Source organism: Desmodus rotundus, chromosome 6 (assembly GCF_022682495.2).
Source record: "Desmodus rotundus isolate HL8 chromosome 6, HLdesRot8A.1, whole genome shotgun sequence".
Lineage (NCBI taxonomy): Eukaryota > Metazoa > Chordata > Mammalia > Chiroptera > Phyllostomidae > Desmodus > Desmodus rotundus.
This window is the reverse complement of record NC_071392.1, coordinates 104,458,712-104,476,720: the sequence shown is the minus strand read 5'-3', so window position 1 is coordinate 104,476,720 and position 18,009 is coordinate 104,458,712. Positions and strand designations below refer to the sequence as shown.

The 18,009-nt window shown below is 54.2% G+C and overlaps 2 protein-coding genes across 2 annotated transcripts in view; both read left to right on the top strand.

Moving 5' to 3' along the window:
• The first annotated feature begins 5,853 nt into the window (after positions 1–5,853).
• Positions 5,854–12,868, top strand: MMP9 (matrix metallopeptidase 9). Its single transcript, XM_024559728.4, has 13 exons — positions 5,854–6,038; positions 6,550–6,782; positions 7,139–7,287; positions 7,598–7,726; positions 7,816–7,989; positions 8,218–8,391; positions 8,758–8,934; positions 9,033–9,188; positions 10,029–10,335; positions 10,457–10,596; positions 10,913–11,063; positions 11,156–11,259; positions 12,579–12,868. Exons 1-13 carry the CDS (start codon positions 5,901–5,903, stop codon positions 12,695–12,697), a joined length of 2,151 nt encoding a protein of 716 aa, XP_024415496.2. The 5' UTR covers positions 5,854–5,900; the 3' UTR covers positions 12,698–12,868.
• A 3,253-nt stretch (positions 12,869–16,121) lies between these two features.
• SLC12A5 (solute carrier family 12 member 5) overlaps positions 16,122–18,009 on the top strand; it is a 37,411-nt gene continuing 35,523 nt past the window's right edge. Inside the window, exon 1 of the mRNA XM_024559356.3 lies at positions 16,122–16,321. Within this exon, the coding sequence (XP_024415124.1) occupies positions 16,201–16,321 (121 nt within the window). The 5' untranslated portion in view covers positions 16,122–16,200. The remainder of the gene's footprint in view (positions 16,322–18,009) is intronic.

Below are 18,009 nucleotides of genomic sequence, written 5' to 3'. Positions count from 1 at the left end.
AATAATTCAGGGGTGGGGGCCAGTGAGGTCCTGTGTTTCTAGCCAGTTCCTGGGTCGTACTAATGCTGCTGGGCCTGGGACTACATTTCGAGAAGCACCAGAACTAGATGCCTGAGAAACTGTGCCGGTCAAGAATAAGGGTGCACCCCAGGTTTGTGAAAGGGGCAAAGAAGTCATCAGTCGCCCCGTGTGTGGTGTGGATGTCTCCCTGCTGCTCCACCCAGCACGGACTGAATGCCACTGGCTGGTTGGCCTGCGATTTCCAGGGATGAAGGCCTGCCTCACTTCTCCCCACGGAATGGGACCAGGTCCGCCCGAGCGTCAGGGCTGTGGTCGCCGAGAATGCGGTGCTGTTCCCCGTGCCTCGTCCAGAGGGAAACAACACTAAACCCTGCAGTGACTAGAAAAGGAAGTGCAACAGGGGTCTGATTTTTCCCTTGCCGGCAACTTTAAGGATTTTTTTCAAATATCAGAAACGACCTTTGTGGTGGCGAGGGATGAATAAGAGGAGTGCAGAGGATTCTCGGGACAGTGAAATTATTCTCTGTGAGAGCGTAACGATGGACACATGTCACAGGCATGTGTCCAAACCCACGGCATGCACAACACCAAGAGTGAGCCCTAAACTATGGCCTTCGGGCGACTGTGTTTCAGTGAAGCTTCATCAATTGGCGCAAATGTCCCACTCTGGCGAGGGATGCTGATAAAGGGGGAGGCTGTGCATGTGGGGGGGGGGCAGGGGTTATATGGCAAATCTGTACTTTCCTCTTAATTTTCCTATGAATCTAAAACTGCTCTAAGAATAAATCTTAATAGGAAACCGACACAAAGTTAAATAATCTTTTAAAACGTGTGTTTTGGGGCTGCATCTGCATTGCCGGGACCCCAAGCATAGTCTTACCTGCCAGCGGGCAAGATGTTGCCTAAAGGAGCTAGTGCCAGGCTGATCCTCTTTCCCCCTCAATTTGCATGTGTCTCCCTCCAAGCACCATCCCTTCTTGTGGACATGAACCTCTCGCCTTAAAGGAAACTCCCCTTGATTGTTCTCTGCCCCTTCCAGCCACCCTAATCCTTAATTCTCCTTCTTTTATCCACCCAGCCAAAGACACCATACCCGTTCTCCCTGTTGGTTCCTCGCTCCCCCTTCAGCATGCCCTCTGGGCACCCCCTACTCCCCAGGCTGCTTCCCTCACTGACTTCCTTCTCGCCAGATCCAGTGACCTGACAGTAGCACGGGATTCAGAGTCAGAAGGCCTGGGCAGGAGCTCTGTCACTCACCAGCTGTGTGACAGTGAGCAAACCGAAGCCCTTCTCTGGGCCTTGGGTCCATCGCCTTGAAGATGGTTTACACTCTCCACCTCCCATGAATGCCAAGGATTCAACCACATTCAGAAGGTCCGCCACTGGGCGCAGATCAGATGTGACAAGGTACATACCAGCGCTGGGAAAACTGTCAGGCACCCCCACCCCGCCCCGCCCAGGCACCCACTATTGGAGCGATCAAAGACTGAGGTTGCTGGCGGCCAGCGCAGACTGTGGTAGGGAGGACCGGGTGCTGGCGGCAGGTCTGGGCTGAGTCCCAGGTCTGCCCCTTGCTAGCCGTGTGGACTCAGGCCACTGCCGCAGCCTCACAGGCTCCTCACCAGTAAAAGGGGTTTACGAATCCGAATTTGTAAAGTTAACTGGGATCATGAGTCCTGACTTTTATTTTTTAAACATTTTATTTATTTATTTATTTATTTATTTTTAGAGAGAGGGAAATGTAGGGAGAGAGAAACATCTATGTGTGGTTGCCTGTCACGCGTGGCCTGTAACCCAGGCATGTGCCCCGGCTGGGAATCGAACTGGTAACTCTTTGATTCGCAGGCCGGCGCTCAATCCACTGAGCCACACCAGCCAGGGCATGAGTCCTGGTTGTTAGAGGTGAGAACACTAGAGTAACAGAACCATCACAACGACCTTTTTTTCTGCATGCCTCCTACGTGCTAAAAACTTGCAACATATAATCTCATTTAATCCCCCCCGCAACCCTTTGAGTGAGGACTGTTCCCTCCTCATTTTACAGATAAGGAAATGGAGGCATAGAGAGGCAAAGTGACTTGTCGAAGGTCACATGGTCAGAAGGAATAGGAGCTGGAATTTGAACCACCAGGAGGTCTGATTTCAAAGTCTGTGCTCTATGGCTTCCTGTTGAAGGATCTCCGTACAAATAAGTGGGAGGTATGATAATATTATTATTCGGGCCTCTAAGAGTCAGCCTGGGAGTTGCCACCACCCTGGGGCTAGGATGGCAGGTGTGTTTGTGGGTGGGGGTGGGTACATGAGTGATGTTCTCCCCTGGGGAAATATCTTGCAATATACACACCTTTCTGTTTCATCCTAGACACAAGTGTCTTCTCAACATCCTGCCAGAGCCTCTCAGGCCTGGCTGCCTCTCCCCTCTCTGGCAGGTTTGGGAGAAACAGGCTTGGAGTTCCCCGATCCTTTAGGGGGAGAGATTCCTCATCTCGTGAGGCTGACCCCAGTCTGGGGGCCTGGAGTTACTAATAGCAGCCTGCAGGGCTGCGTCATCCAGCGGGTGACTCAGGGCTCCAGGTTCAGCCCCCTCCCCATCCTGATGGGGCCTCCACCTGGGTGAGGGGCTTAGAGCTCAAGCTATGACCCTGGTCAGGCTTAGAGGGTGCCCACCTGGGGGTATATCCTGCTTCCTGCCTCCTCTCCCAGGGCCTTGGCTAAACTGTGTTGTGGTATTGGAAGGAGGGGCTGGGGAAGTGGGGAAGGGGATGTGGTAACCAGAACCACTTCCTGCCATTGCTGTGTTGAAAGCCAAGCTCTCCCCAAGTTCCCCTTGGTGGGGGTTGGGGAGCCAGGAGGTGAAGGAAGAAGTTGGGAGGGAGTGAGGGAAGAAGGCTTCTTGCTTGGATTGACTCCAGAAATCAAGTCCCAGGGTTCCTGGTGGGGTGTTCTTGCCCTGCTCGCAAATTGGTAAAAACAGCCAGCTGGTCCAGAGGCAATTATTTATAATTAGAGTAGCCCAAGCACTTATTACCGTGTGCCAGGCACTTTATATCTGTTAACTCACTCGACCTTTATAACCCCTGAGGTAAGCACTAGCGTTAGCCTGGCCTTACAGATGGAGAAACTGAGGCACCGACCCGTTATGCGGACCACGCAGATCACTCAGCAGATCACGCCGGAGCTGAGATTTGAACTCCAGCAGCTCGGCTCTAGAGTGCGGACTCTTAGCTACCATTCCTTATGGCGCCCCCTCCCCGCCACCCTCCCACACACTCAGTCCCCTTGGCTTGCTTTGTGACCTGAGAGGCACATTCTCCACTCTAGGCCTGCCTCAGTTTCCTCCTCTGCACGATGGGGGCACTTGCAGTAGATAAGTACGTCTCCCTCTCGTGACGTTTGCCCCTCTGGTAGTGAATTACTCATTCGGTTTCTCCCCCCCTGGAATCCCAGCTCCATGAGCTCTGGACAAGAGCGGTCTCCGTCCACTGCTGTATTCCCAGTTCTTAACACAATGCCTGGCCCGTAAAACCTCAGCCAATATGTGTCGAGTGAGTGGTCTTTAAAGGTTTGAGGATCCTCATCAATCGTTCGAGGACATGATGAAAGTTTGGGACCCTTTACATAGGAAAAGCAACAAGAATCAGCGGCGGTGACTTTGCCCCTCCCACCCACCCAGGGGACATTTGGCAATGTTTGGCAACATTTCTGGTTGTCACAACTGGCAGGGGGCAGTGCTACTGGCATCTGGTGGGTGGAGACCGGAGATGCTACTAAATGTCCTATAACAAACGGGACGGCCCCCACAACAAAGAATTATCTGGCCCGAATATTAACGGTGCTAAATTTGAGAATTGTGACATATATACGTAGATGTGACCTATTTCGCACAATTGATGGCAAGTTGGGAGTGGTTCGTGAATTCTTCTAAAGCCCATGTCTGCTTGCAGATGGAGGCCCCCTGGATTAAAGGGCCTCCTTGTTTCCATCCCTCAAGTCACATTGCTCTGGCCGACACTCTCAAGTCTGGAATATAGTCTCCCTGGGTCCCTGGTCCTGGCCTCTGATTCTCAAAGGCTTAAGCCTCCTCTCTGATCTTCAGTGGGTGCAGGGGGTTAGGGGAAAAGGGTCCAGGTTTTAAGTCTCCCCTCCCACGTCCCACTCCCCCTCTCCCCTCTGAGATAACCCAGAGCTATCTCAGTTCCTGGTAAATGGCCATAAACACGAAAAGCTTCACCACTAGGGAAACCTAGGTCTGAATCCCGGTTTTGTGTATTAACTCATTGGGTGATTAAGGCAAGTTCCTTAACTGCTCTGAACCTCAGTTTCCTCCCCTGGAAGTGGGAGGGGTACTCATTAAACCTGCCTCCCAGATGGGGGTGAGGACAGGCTCAGATGCTTTTCGGAAACTTATCACAGTACTCCACAGTAAATCTCAAAAAGCGCATTATTATTATGGCTCAGAGGCGAAGTGACTTGCCCAAGGTCACATAGTTGGGGTATGGCAGAGCTGGGACTGAAAACCAGATCTGTGTGACTCATTAATTAGTGAACTCTAAAGTTTCCAATTTCCTATAAGAAAAGCTGATTGTCTCCATCTCACAAATTCATTTATTAAATAAGCCTATAAAGTACCTGGCACAGAGTAAGACCTTTAGACACAGCTTATTGAATTTTTGTTGTTGTCTTTCCCAAATAATGCCTCCAAGAGGGCAAAGGTGGATCCTGCCCCACACTGGATGGCTGGGAAGAAGGGAGGGAGGCAGGCTACTGGCTTATTGGCATAAGTAGTGCTCCCTGGGGCTGGAGCAGGTGGGGGTGAAGCAGGGCTGGAGGACCAAAAGGACTCCTGGAGATCGTCCCCCCTCCCCAGCATTTTACAGTCAAAGAGTCCAAAGCCCAGAGAGGGGAAGGCATGTACTGTAGATCACACAGCAGTTTACAGCCCACGACCCCAGTCTCCTGACTCCGAGTTGGAATCATGATCTTGGTCCAGAAAATTGAAGGCAATCGCAGCGGGGTCTGCCAAGGACTCGCAGCATACACTGTATGTATGAAGCATGTCATGTGTTCGATCTCATTTCATCCTCAGGTCACTTTAGGGACAAAGGGCCCCTTTTCACAGCCAAGGAAACAAATTCAGAGCCGTGAGGACATTTGCCCAAGGCACTGAAGACAGAGAGTAAAGCTACTTCGGCTGGCCTCCAGATGATGCAAATAAACTCCCCTCCACCCTTTGAAGGAGTCAGCCGCTGAAGACAGGGGGTGGCCCCGGTGGAATTCCCCAACTCCTGTCTAGCAGAGCCCACTCATTTCAGGCCAGGTGGATCAGGGAGAGGAAGCTGAGTCAAGGGAGGTGTCCAGGGAGAAGACACGTGGGCAGAGCGATCCTGGGAGTGTGGGAAGGGGCCCACAGAGGGGTCTGACCAGGAGGGGGATCACTAAATTCAGAAAAAGGCCTCGGAGGGTCTTCCATCCCCTTCCCCTTGGGCTGACCACTTGGGGCCTTCAGATGGAGGGCACAGGGAGCCCTCTAGCTTCTTCTCCAATCCGGAATCCCTTTCATCAAGTTCTCACAAGCTGTGCAGTTTGCAAAACTCAGCCTTCCCCTACAGGCCTGTGGTTTCCTGTGGGTCTCTGTGGGTCTGGGGTCCTGCCTGATTCAGCAATGGGGACTGCGGGCAGCAGGGAGGGAGGAGGTGGTGTAAGCCCTTTCTTTGCCTTCACACACACACACACACACACACACACACACACACACACACCATCCCCTGAGTCAGCCCCTGCCTGGCTTGTCTGGGAGGGGCGGGGTCACTGATTCAGTTAACAGCTCCTCCTTAAAGCCCCCACAAGGGCAGCTGCAGCCAGACACTGCTACTCTCACCATGCGCCCCTGGCTGCCCCCCGTTTTGGTGCTCCTGGTCCTGGGCTGCTGCTCTGCTGCCCCCCGACCACGCCAGCCCACCTTTGTGGTCTTCCCAGGAGACCTGCGAGCCAACCTCACTAACAGGCAGTTGGCAGAGGTAAGCAATCACTTCAGTCTAGATTGGAATCCTAGGGAGGGCATGGGGCTCAGAGGATGCTTTGGGCCACACAGGGGGTAAGGGGCATGTCTAGAGGACGGAGGTGTCTAGGATCAGGCACTGGGAGGGGGTGGAGTGTCCTGCGGAGGCTCTGGGCAGCTATGGCTAAGAATGGGTTGATGAGGGTTTCCTAGGCGGGCAATGGGGAGTGGTGTGGGGTGAGCATCGGAGGGTTCTGGAGTGGGCATGGGTTGGCAGTGAACAGGGGTACACCCTAGGGGACCCTGAGATAGGCATGGCCAGGAGCATCCAGGGCTGGGAAGGAAATAAGGATGTCCCCATGGACGGGAGATGCTTGGGTGGGCACAAGCCCTGATGTCCAGTGCACGAAGGCCCCCGGGCACAGCGACTTGTTGCTAGTCCCGGAGCTCCTGGAGGGCTGGAGTTCTGGCCCAGTAGGGTGGAGAAAGGGAGTCAGTGCGCTGGGTCGTCTCTGCCCCTCGGTCCGCAGGAGTATCTGTACCGCTATGGCTACACCCAAGTTGCTGATATAAACGACCGCGAGCAGTCCCTGAGTGGGGCGCTGCAGCGTCTCCAGAGGCGCCTGGCCCTGCCGGTGACTGGTGAGCTGGACAGCGCCACCCTGGAGGCTATGCGTGCCCCTCGCTGTGGCGTCCCAGACGTGGGCAAATTCCAGACCTTTGAGGGCGACCTCCAGTGGCACCACCAAAACATCACCTACTGGTGCGCGGCGGGATCCCGCGGGGGCGGGCGGGGTGGGGTGGGGAGACCCGGCTCCGCGCGCTCGGGAGGCAGATGAACACCTCCTGTCTCAGACCCATGCCTGAATTTCACTAAACGTGCAGCCTGGGGCAAGTGGCTGCACTTCTGAGCCTCCGTTTCCCCTTTGGGGAAACGCGTCTCGCAATCCGAGTCCTCCTGCCAGGGCCATTGTGAGTTGCCGCAGGAAAAATGCATCTGACTGCGCTTTACTGATGAGAGCCTGGAGCTCAAGTCCCTGAGACAGGGCGCGTTGCGGCGGCCGCGGCTCCCGCCTCTTACTTCCGGCTGGACTCAGTGCTCCCGCCTTTCTCCTGCAGGATCCAAAACTACTCGGAAGACTTGCCGCGCGACGTGATCGACGACGCCTTTGCCCGCGCCTTCGCGGTCTGGAGCGCGGTGACGCCGCTCACCTTCACTCGCGTGTACGGCCTGGAAGCTGATATCGTGATCCAGTTCGGTGTTAGGGGTAAGAAAGCAAGACGGGAAAAGCCAAGAGGGTCTGGGCCGGGACAAGAGAGGGAGGGCCACGGAGAGTAGAGGGGGCACCGGACCCGGCTTTCTCTTGCCTGTGCTCCCAGCTCTGGCCGGCACCCCCCCCCCCCCGCCCCCACCATCGCCGCCGGGTTCGGCGAGATTCCGCAGAACGCGGGGATGCAAGGCTCGGGTAGCTGCTCAGTGGCGGGATTTCAGCCCCCAGTCAGTCCAGCGCCCCTGGGTAGCCGACAGTCTGCCCCCCTGCACCCAGCTAACTCTCTTCTTCCCATCCGCTTCTTCAGAGCACGGAGATGGGTATCCCTTCGACGGGAAGGACGGGCTCCTGGCGCACGCCTTCCCCCCTGGCCAGGGCATCCAGGGAGACGCCCACTTCGACGATGAAGAGTTGTGGTCCCTGGGCAAGGGCGTCGGTGAGATCCTGCGCCGCCGCGGACCCCACACCCTTTTCTTCCCATGCCCATGGCCATCCTCCCTGACCCTGGTCCCCCTCCTCCTGCAGTGGTTCCAACCAGCTTTGGGAACGCGGATGGCGCTCCCTGCCACTTCCCCTTCACCTTCGATGGCCGCTCCTACTCTGCCTGCACCACGGACGGCCGCTCCGACGACATGCTGTGGTGCAGCACCACTGCTGACTTTGACACTGACCGTCGGTTCGGCTTCTGCCCCAGCGAGAGTGAGTTCGGGATTTTGGAGAGGATGGTGTGGCGGGGGCACCCTATACTCTGGAGGGCCAGAACTCTGGGCTTTCATCCCAGCTCAGCCCCTAGGGCTGTGTGGTCTGCAAATCACTCTTTTGTTCTCTGAGCCCAATTTCCTCACCTGTGAAATGAGGACAGGAGGGATGCAGCACATGGGTGGTCTGTGGGTTAATAAATTCGGGGTAATGTGTGGGCCTCCCCAGGACTCTATACGCAGCACGGCAATTCCGACGGCAAGCCCTGCGTGTTTCCGTTCACCTTCGAGGGCCGCTCCTACTCCGCCTGCACCACTGATGGTCGCTCAGACGGCTACCGCTGGTGCGCCACCACTGCCAACTACGACCAGGACAAGCTTTATGGCTTCTGCCCTACCCGAGGTACCTGCGCCCTGCTTGCCAGATTCAACACTGGTCTCCAAAAGGTTTCTCCCCACCCATCGTTTGTCTCTCCGCTTGTGGTTGGTTCTCAGGACCACCCAGGCTCTGCCCACTCTCACCATAGCCCCTCCCTCTGACTTCCAATTGCTGCGGCCTCATTCGTGGGGCTTGCAAGGCCTTTTAGCCCAGCCGGCTGCCTCTCCCTTGGTCTTCAGCGCCCAGGCCTAACCTGGACTCAGCGGTGCCCCACATCGCCCCCTAGGCTTTAAAAATGGTACCAAGATTTTCTAGCTCCCTGTTTGGCCTGCCCCTGGCTCCTTATTGGACCCACCCACTTGGCTCACTCAAGGCCCTTGGTCTCTTCAGTGGACTCCACAGTGACCGGGGGCAACTCAGCCGGGGAACTGTGCGTCTTCCCCTTCATCTTCCTGGGCAAGGAGTACTCGACCTGTACCAGGGAGGGCCGCAGCGATGGGCACCTCTGGTGCGCCACCACCTCGAACTTCGACAGAGACAAGAAGTGGGGCTTCTGCCCGGACCAAGGTGGGCAGGGTTCGGTGGTTCTGGGGCTGCGTGTAGCGGGCGGCCAGGGCTGGGAGCACCACCCAGGGCTCACATCTCAGGCTCTCTCTTTCCTCCAGGATACAGCCTGTTCCTTGTGGCTGCTCACGAGTTCGGCCATGCCCTGGGCCTAGATCACTCATCCGTGCCGGAGGCACTCATGTACCCCATGTACAGCTACACCGAGAAGCCCCCCCTGCATGAGGACGACGTGAAGGGCATCCAGCATCTGTATGGTGAGGCTCCGTGGCAGGGATGGAGGGAGGAGAGGGAAGGGAGGAGAATGGAGTGGGAGGAACTGGGACCTCAGCATCTATCTGCGAAGGAGCCTGGGTCTAGTGGGTGTACCTGCTGCGGGGTCAGTGCTTGGAGACCGTGGTAAAGAGCCCAGACTTAGAATGAGACAGACGTGGGTTCAAAAGCCAGTCCAGCCACTTCTTGGCTAGGTGGCCTGGGATGCATTAGTTTGCTGGCAATTTCCTCATCTGTAAAGTGGGGCTAATAATTGTACCTGCCTCTCAGTGTTGTTAAGAGGTTTAAATGAGTTAGAATAATGCCTGGCATGTAGTAAACGCCATGTAAGTGTTTGATATTTTTCCTGTTGTTATCACTTACCATTAGTATTCTTTCCTCATTTTAAGAAATGAGGATGTTAAAGCATCTACTTCATAGGTTTTGTTTTTTTGTTTTTGTTTTGTTTTGTTTTGTTTTAGGTCACACAAGCTAAACAGGAATTTCTAAAGCCTCTAGCACTAGGTTTGCCACTCCGTCTGAGTGCCCCAAACCACTTCTTTTCTATCTGCGGGATCAGGGGTGGGGGTGTCCCTGCCTGTCTATGTTTCTAGGGCTGGGGCCTGACCCAGGGATCAGATAAATATGGTTTGAATGAAAGGTGAGTGTAGGAAATGGTGAGGCCTTCCTGTGCTTGAGGAGGGCAGGTGGGTAGGCAGGCTCCAGCATCTGAAGTGAGGAGAGTGAGTGCCAGGCGGGATGTCTGATAGGCTTTGGGGAGTAGCCAGTCCATGGGCACTGAGGTATGCAGGAATAGGGGTGTCTCATTCGGCGTCTCCTTTCAGGTCCTCCCCCTAATCCTGAACCACGGCCTCCAACCACCACACCTGCAACCCAGCCCACGGCGCCCCCCACGGTCTGCATCACTGGTCCTCCCACCACTGTCCCCTCAGAGATCCCCACTGCTGGCCCCACCGGTCCCCCTACTGCTGGCCCCACAGATGCCCCTACTGCGGGCCCCACGGGTCCCCCCACTGCTGGCCCTTCTGCAGCCCCTACAGCATCTTCAGATCCAGCGAAGGACGTCTGCAACGTGAACATCTTCGATGCCATCGCAGAGATCGGGGACCGCCTGCATTTATTCAAGGATGGGTGAGGGGCAGGGATGAGTGGGAGGGAGGGCGTTTGGAGGGGAGACTCCCCTGTTCCTCCCCTCCCACTGGCCTTTGTTTCAAGGTTCAGTGCCCTGCTGTTTCCTTTCTCACGTTCTCAGAAAGTACTGGCGATTCTCTAATGCCCAGGGACGCCAGGTGCAGGGCCCCTTCCTGATCAGGGACACATGGCCTGCACTGCCCTCCAAGCTGGATTCTGCCTTTGAGGAGCCGGTCACCAAGAAGATTTTCTTTTTCTCTGGTTAGTTTCCTCCTTTTTCCCTTTCCTCCTCACTATCCGCACCAATCTATGAGGGCCAAGAGACTGAGGATAACCCAGAAAACGTTAGGGTGCAGATTTAAAAAACACATCCCCTCTTGGCAGATTTAGTTTAGCAAGATTAGTGGGGCCTGAATTTCAGCCTCCCTTGCACAGTCCTACCTAGCGGCTCTGCTCGTGGGCACAGAGGCTGCGGGCCCACCAGGTTCCGAAAGGTCTCCCTGGGTTTTCCCTTTTGACAATCCAGGAGACTGCCTTCTCCCTGCGCCCTGGCCGATATGACCCTTCTCCCCTGCAGGGCGCCAAGTGTGGGTCTACACAGGCGCGTCGGTGCTCGGCCCGAGGCGTCTGGAAAAGCTGGGCTTGGGCCCGGAGGTGGCCCAAGTCACTGGGGCCCTTCCGCGTGGCGGGGGTAAGGTGCTGCTGTTCAGCGGACAGATGTTCTGGAGGTGAGAGCCACGGGGACCGCCGGCAGGGGGAGCCCCGGCGCCATACGCCTGTCCGCAGGCTCAGCACCTGTCTCCTCGCCGCCTTCCCGCAGGTTCAACGCGAAGACGCAGACGGTGGATCCCAAGAGCGCCACCTATGTGGACCAGATGTTCCCCGGGGTGCCCTTAGACACGCACGATATCTTCCAGTACCGAGGTGATGGCCACAGACGGGGCTCAGGGGAGGGTCCTTCTCCTAGACGCCTCTTCCCATGCTAGGCTCCTCTGCCTTAGAGATTGATCAAATTCTGAGCGAGAAGGGAAAAGCCCCGGGTGATGAGGCAAATATCCCAGCACAGTTATAGAGGCAGGGACCTTCCCCAGATCATCCAGGAGACACAGGGGAACAGCCAGAATTAACATCCGTATCTCCTGCTTCCCCAGCTGAAAGCTCTTTCCTCTACAATACAGGACACATGGTTTGCAGGGAGGCTCATTGCTTTATTAGACAGTATTTGCCAGGCCCTGGGCTGCCGCGGGGGATATAGTGATAAATAAGGCGATTCATACCTGTGTGTCTTTGGGCAAGTCACTGCTACTCCTGGAGCCTCTTTCCCCTTCTGGAAAATTGGGAGAGCTGGAGTTATACTTCCTTTCTCTCTTTCACCACTCACCTGCAATCAGTTGACGAGTTCTGTTGATTCTACCTCCGAAATATTTACTTTCACTACCTCCTGTGCAAACACCCTAGTCCGTGCCATCCTGGTTGTCCAATATGTTATGTTAATGTATTCTCTGGGAGTAGGGAGGGGTGAGGAGTGGAAGGCAATAGTCTTGGGAGTGACTCCAGACATATTCCAAGGCCAAAGAAGCTAACAGGAGCTGACCCCTCTTCCCCTCCCACCTCTCCCTCGGCTCGCTCCACCCCCACTGGCCTTCTGGCTGCTCTTTGAACACATGAAGGTCAGTCCTTGCTTCGGGCCTGTGTGCCAGTTGTTTTCTCTGCCTGGAAGGTTTTTTTCCCAGATTGTCACCAGGCTGCCTCCCTCTCATTCTTTAGGTCTCAGCACTAAAGCCACCTTTTCAAAGAGCTCCTCTCTGACCTTCATTATCTATTCGCTTACTTGCTTTTGTTTCCTCTCCACTGTCAAAAGCAATCTCACTTATTTGCATGTTTGCTTGTTAATCATCTGTCTTACCCACCAGAGTGTAAGCACCAATGAAACTGAGATCATGCCTGCAGTTTTTTCCTGCTGCATCCCCAGTGCTTCTAACAGTGCTTGGCATAATACATCTTCGTTGAATGAATAAAGGAATGACTGGATTTGTTGAATGAATGTTGGATAAATTGTCCAGAGTACCTACTGTGTGCCAGTCTCTGTGCCAATGCTTTGCACATCGGTGTCTGTGCCCTCTAGCATCTCTGGGGGGGGGAGATGAAAGTGTCATATGAAAACCTTAGAAAGGGCTTCTGTTTCTGTATGTATATGTGGGAGATTTGGAATCATCCCTCTTGTACCTGCCTCTTCCCTGCAGAGAAAGCTTACTTCTGCCAGGACCGCTTCTACTGGCGTGTGAGTTTCCAGGACGAGGTGAACCAGGTGGACGAAGTAGGCTATGTGACCTTTGACATCCTGCAGTGCCCCGAGACCTAAGGCTTCCCATCCTGCTTCAGCACTGCAGTGTGGGTCCCCGTGGGGACTCTCCCGATGCGGAAGGAGCCAGTTTGCCGGATACGAACTGGTGTGTCTGTTCTGAAGAGCAAAGGATGAGTGGGGGTGGGCTGGGCCCTCTCATCCCACCTTCCTTTGTTGTTGGAATATGTTCAATAAACTTGGATTCTCTAACCTTGAGGTTTATTTCTGTATGCATGCACGCATGTAGGCATGTACGTGTGTATTTAACAAGTAGAGTCTTTACCACGTGCCAGGTGGCGTTCTAAGCACTTCATAAATGTTAAAATATTTGATTCTTCCTATTAGGAAAGTATGATGTGATTATTCCTGTTTCACAGCTGAGGCAGTGGGCCAGTGATTCACCAAACAGTTATTGAGCCCCTACATGTGCTGGGCACTGGGCATAGAGAGAGATGAATTGGACTATGTTTCTGTCCTCAGGGACCTCCTCTGGTCCTCACACTTCAGGATGCGTCAAAGCACCCTTAGAACTTGCTTAATGCAGACTCCAGGCTCTGCCCCCGGAGAGTCTAACTGGGTTACAAGAGTGATTCTGTGACTGGTAGGGGTTCGGGGTCACACTTGGAGAGTGTGCAGTGTATGACCCTTTATCCTAAAGGGGTGTGTGTGTGTGTGTGTGTGTGTGTGATATTCTGTGCGTTGTGCATGAAGTCAGGGAATGTTCCCCAGTTAGGATGACATCTGAACTTGTGCTGAATTCGGAAGGATGAGCAAGAGTTTCTTCTTGCAGAAGTAGGACTTGTCTTCTAGGAGAGTTATTTACCAAGAACCTAAATGTACCTTCTCTCTAACCCTCACACACGTGTCCAAGACAACACATAGAAGGATGCTGATTGCAGCCTTGTTCATACAGTGAGAAACTGGAAACAACCAAAGTGCCCGGGGATAAGGCAGTGGGAAAATAACATACAGACCGTGTGCACGCTGATAGTGAAACGGACAGTTAACAGTAACACGGTTAGGTATTCCATCATAGGGTCTAGAGACACAGGTACAGGCGTTAACTAAATGTTTCAGTCGCTTTTGTTGTCATGTAGCTTATAGTCAAAGATAAGGAAAATATGTTAGTTATGTCCTAGAGGCCTGCCTATAAAGTAAGTTCCAGGAAGAGTGTTTAAAAGGACACTTTGCTTGAGATAATAGATGAATGTAGCTAGTTAAGCACAAAACAATAACAGAGTTCACAAGATGTTTAGTTTCTGCCTTTTGCTTTAAAGACAACGTCTCTGATGCACCATTATGAGGTGTTTTGCAGAATCTTGGTTCTGCAACCTGGTTATATTACCTGACCACAGTGACAAAGACACCAGGCAAGATGACCTCAAAAACTAAATTAATCAGAATAAGGAAAATTGCCGAGGTGTGCATGAGAACTAGCCAATCGGCTTGCCCCTTGCCCTGTAACCCCTAACCCTCAATCTTTGCCTTTAAAAACCTCTGATCAGAAGCCATCAAGCAGTCTGGATTTTGAGAGCTAGCTTGCTATTCTGGCATGGTTCCCAGCCAATAAATGGCTTTAGCCATTTATTATCATTCATTTAGCCAATAAATGAACACCGCAAAACTCAGTGTTCAGTGTTTGGCTCCGCTGCACCCTTCCTTTTGGTAACAATAGTAGCTGCCCCTAGTGTAGCACTGACTGTATGCCAGGCACTGTACCACGTGCTTCCTCTGTGTCAACACAGCTCATCCTTACATCAACCCTACGAGACAGGTTCGAACTACCTTTACCTTATACGTACTGTTAATATGGGCATCACCCCCTCCCCTGCCATTTACAAAGGAGGAAACTTAGGCACAACTCACCTGAAGTCTCATAGCTGGTGAGTGGTGGCGGTCGAATTGGAACATGTACTCCTGGTGAAAATGCTGGGAGAAGAGAAAAAAGCAGGCAGTGTTGGGGAACCACAGATGACTCAGAATTCTAGTGTGTGGATGGATGGGTAGGGAGCAGAGAAGATTCTGGAATGATTGAGATAGGAATGGTGGTCTGAACCAGATGAGAGAAGGTCTGAACGCCAGGCTGAGGAATATGCACTTGACCTCAAAGGATGACAGAGGGACTTGAATGAAGGTTGGGGCAGAGGGGTGGAGGTAATGGGCTTGAGCAGGTGGGAATTTAAGGAGGGCTTCAGAGAACTTCCTCCCAAGCGTCCTCTGGGTGGATCCCCTCTCTCCTAACTCATCCCTTTCTTGCTCAGGAATGACCCACTTCCATTGGCATACAACTATTCCTTATTATGGCTTGTTGAAAATTCCTCTGGATCCCTGACTCTCTAGATAATGTTCCATTTCTCTGTTCCCCATTTGTAGGAGGATATCCTCAAAGTAAGGATTTCTACTCACCGTCTCCACTTCCTCAGTTCCCACTCTGCCAACTACTTCCCGCCTGGCTCCCACCCCACTGCATCACTGAAATCCCTCTCTTCAAAGCCCCCTGTGATCTTCCTGCAGCCAGATGCTACGGAAGCACAGTGCACACTCCTCTGTGCTCTCCCTGCACCATCTCCCAGGTCCTTCAATACAGTTGACCATGCCTGTCTTCCTGACATTTTTCCTTACTTGGTCTCTGGGACACCTCTTAGTCCTGTTCCCCCTCTCAGCTCAGGGGCTGGGTCTTCCTGTTTCCCACCTCTAAGTGATGGCATGCCGTCTCGCTCAATCCGTGGACTTCTTCTCTGAGCACACTCATTCCCTGTGACCTTGCCTAGCCGCACAAGCGTTAAGGAGCGTCTCCAAAGTTTTGTCCCCAGCCTTAGCCTCTCCTCCATGCTCCAGACTTGCATGTTCAATGGCCAACTCTGCACGGTCCTTACGTAGGCATCTCAACCTAACAGGTCCACCTGAACTCTTGGGCTCCACCTTCCGAACAGGCTTCTCCATCAGTTATCACCACCATAGGAACAGACTACATCATGTGCCCTCAAGCACGCTTAAAACCTGCTCAGCCCTAAGATGTAGGAATCTTCTTATGCTAGTAGAGTTTCTCGACCTCCGCGCTGTTTAGGGCCAGATAGTTCTTTGAGAGGGACTGTAAAACGTTTGGTGTCCTCCACTAGAAGGTAGCAGGATCCAAGGACAGACGCCAGACCCTCTCAGGGCCAGTCCTCCTCCGGGTACCACGGGCCTCAACGTGCCGGGGGTGGGGGGTGAGGAGGGAGTGCAGGGAGCTGATGGTAAGTAAACCTGTGGCTCAGGGTCAGGCGGCCTTGGTATGAGACTAGATGGTGCAAGTTGCCTCGGCCACTAGATGCCAGTACCACTCTCTCTCCCGTTGTGACAACCCAAAATGTCCGAACATTGCCAGCAAAGCGGGCACTAGGACCCTGTGCGGCGCCGCGTCTGGCGGGGGGCAGCGGGAGGGGGATGGGGGGGATCCACTCTTTCTGCCTCCCGGAGCCAGGCTGCGGCCACTTGTGCGATCCCGGCCGTACCGCGGCCGCCTGGCCCGTTTCCGCACCATGAGCCGCAGGTTCACTGTCACCTCGCTGCCCCCCGCGGGGCCCTCCCGGACCCCTGACCCACAGTCCCACAGACATTCAGCTGCTGATATCTGCCACCTCTCAGCGGAAGACGCCAAAGGTAGAGGCCGCAGGGGTGGGGCCTGCAGGAGTGGGGCGGGGCAAGAGAGGGGCGGGCCCACAGTGGGCGGGTCTTCTGTTGGAAGGGGCGGGGGCTCCAGTCGAAGGCCAGGCAGGGGAGGCATGAAGGAAGAGGTATGGGAAATTGTGAAGGGCGGGGCCAGATTCGAGGTGGGTGGGGCCACGGGAAGAGACTTGGGCCGAAGGCAAAGAGGAGGATCTTGTGATGGGTAGAGTCAAGGGGCGGGGCTGCGCTGCAGGGCCCTAAAAGGGCGGGGTCATCTCAGGTTGGAGGCGGGACCAGAGGGGATAAGGTGGAACCAGGGAACGGTGGTGTAATTTAGGGTTGAGTACCTGCGCCAATGGGAGGAAGTAGGGCTTAGCTTGATTTGTGGGCAGAAAAGGGCGGGACCAGAGAGAAAGGGGTTGGGCCAGGAGGATAAGGGTAGAGTCAGGGTGGGTGTGGGGTTAAGGGCAGGAGAAAAAATGAGTCCGGGTCGTTGAGGCTGGTGCTGGGTCCCTACGTCACTGGTGCCAGGCTGATCCTCCAATCTTCGGACTCCCTTGAGGCGTCGTGGACAGCGCCGGATAGCCCAGGAAGGAGACGAAAAAAAGAGAAGTTAGTTTAGACCACAGGCATCTAGATCCAGGGAGGATCCCGTGGGGACCTCAGTCCCGAACCGCGGGGACCCACTTAGCTCCCTCTGCACCACTGCTGGAAGGGTTGGGTGGAGCCAGTTCAGGACTGGGACTGGGGGCTTCCTCGAGGGCCCAGTGAAGCAAGCTGGTAATAGAAGTTACAGGTAGGGTACAGAAGAGGGTACAGAAGAGAGGAGGGGCAGGATCCTTCTAGCCTTCAGCGAAGAATATACATCCTGGATACACACACTCCGCAGGGGGGCCTTGTAGGGGTCCTCTCCCTGGCTCTGTACCCCTCAGGACTGGAAGGAATGTGGCAAATCTGCCTCGAGGGGCCCAAGCGCCCGGAGGAGGAAGAGCCTCCCCGGGCCGCCAGGGGTCACTGCTGAGCCGCACGTGAGCTCACCCTGACTTCAGCAAAATTAAGCACCCCAAACCCTAGAGGAGCCCTTCAGGGGTTTCTTCGGCCAAATGCTGTCCTTGTATAGATGACCAAACCAAGATCTAGCTTTCCAACAAGGTTCCGGCCGGTGAACCAACCGCTTCTTGACGTGGCCACTGGGATTTCTTGGGCTCCTTCCACTTTGCATATTTCCCATTATCTGTCGGCTCTCTTTCTCATTTTCATGAATGTCTTTTTCCTTACGTCTTGACCATTTCACCTCCAAAACTCCTGAATTTGGCCACATGTCTCTTTCTGTCAACATTAGCCTGGTCCAAACCTCCATTACCTGTCACATGGCCAGCCTCCTCAGTGGTCTTCCTGACTCCAATCCTATCCTAACCACACTAAACACAAGCTCCCCATTGCTTTAGGATTCAGGCCAAACTGTCATTCAAACGTTTTCCTCCTGGGCTCCTGGTGTACCTGGTATAGCAGGGAAACTGCTACTCACTCTGTAAGTTATAGCTCCCTTAACCTCTTCTGGAAAACATGTTCACTCCCAGGCAAAGGCAGGTCATTCCTCTTCTGCCCAGCGCCTGCGTCGTTAGGGCACATGTCACAGTGGATGAAAGTTACTTACTTGTGTGTCTCCTGCATCTCAAGAG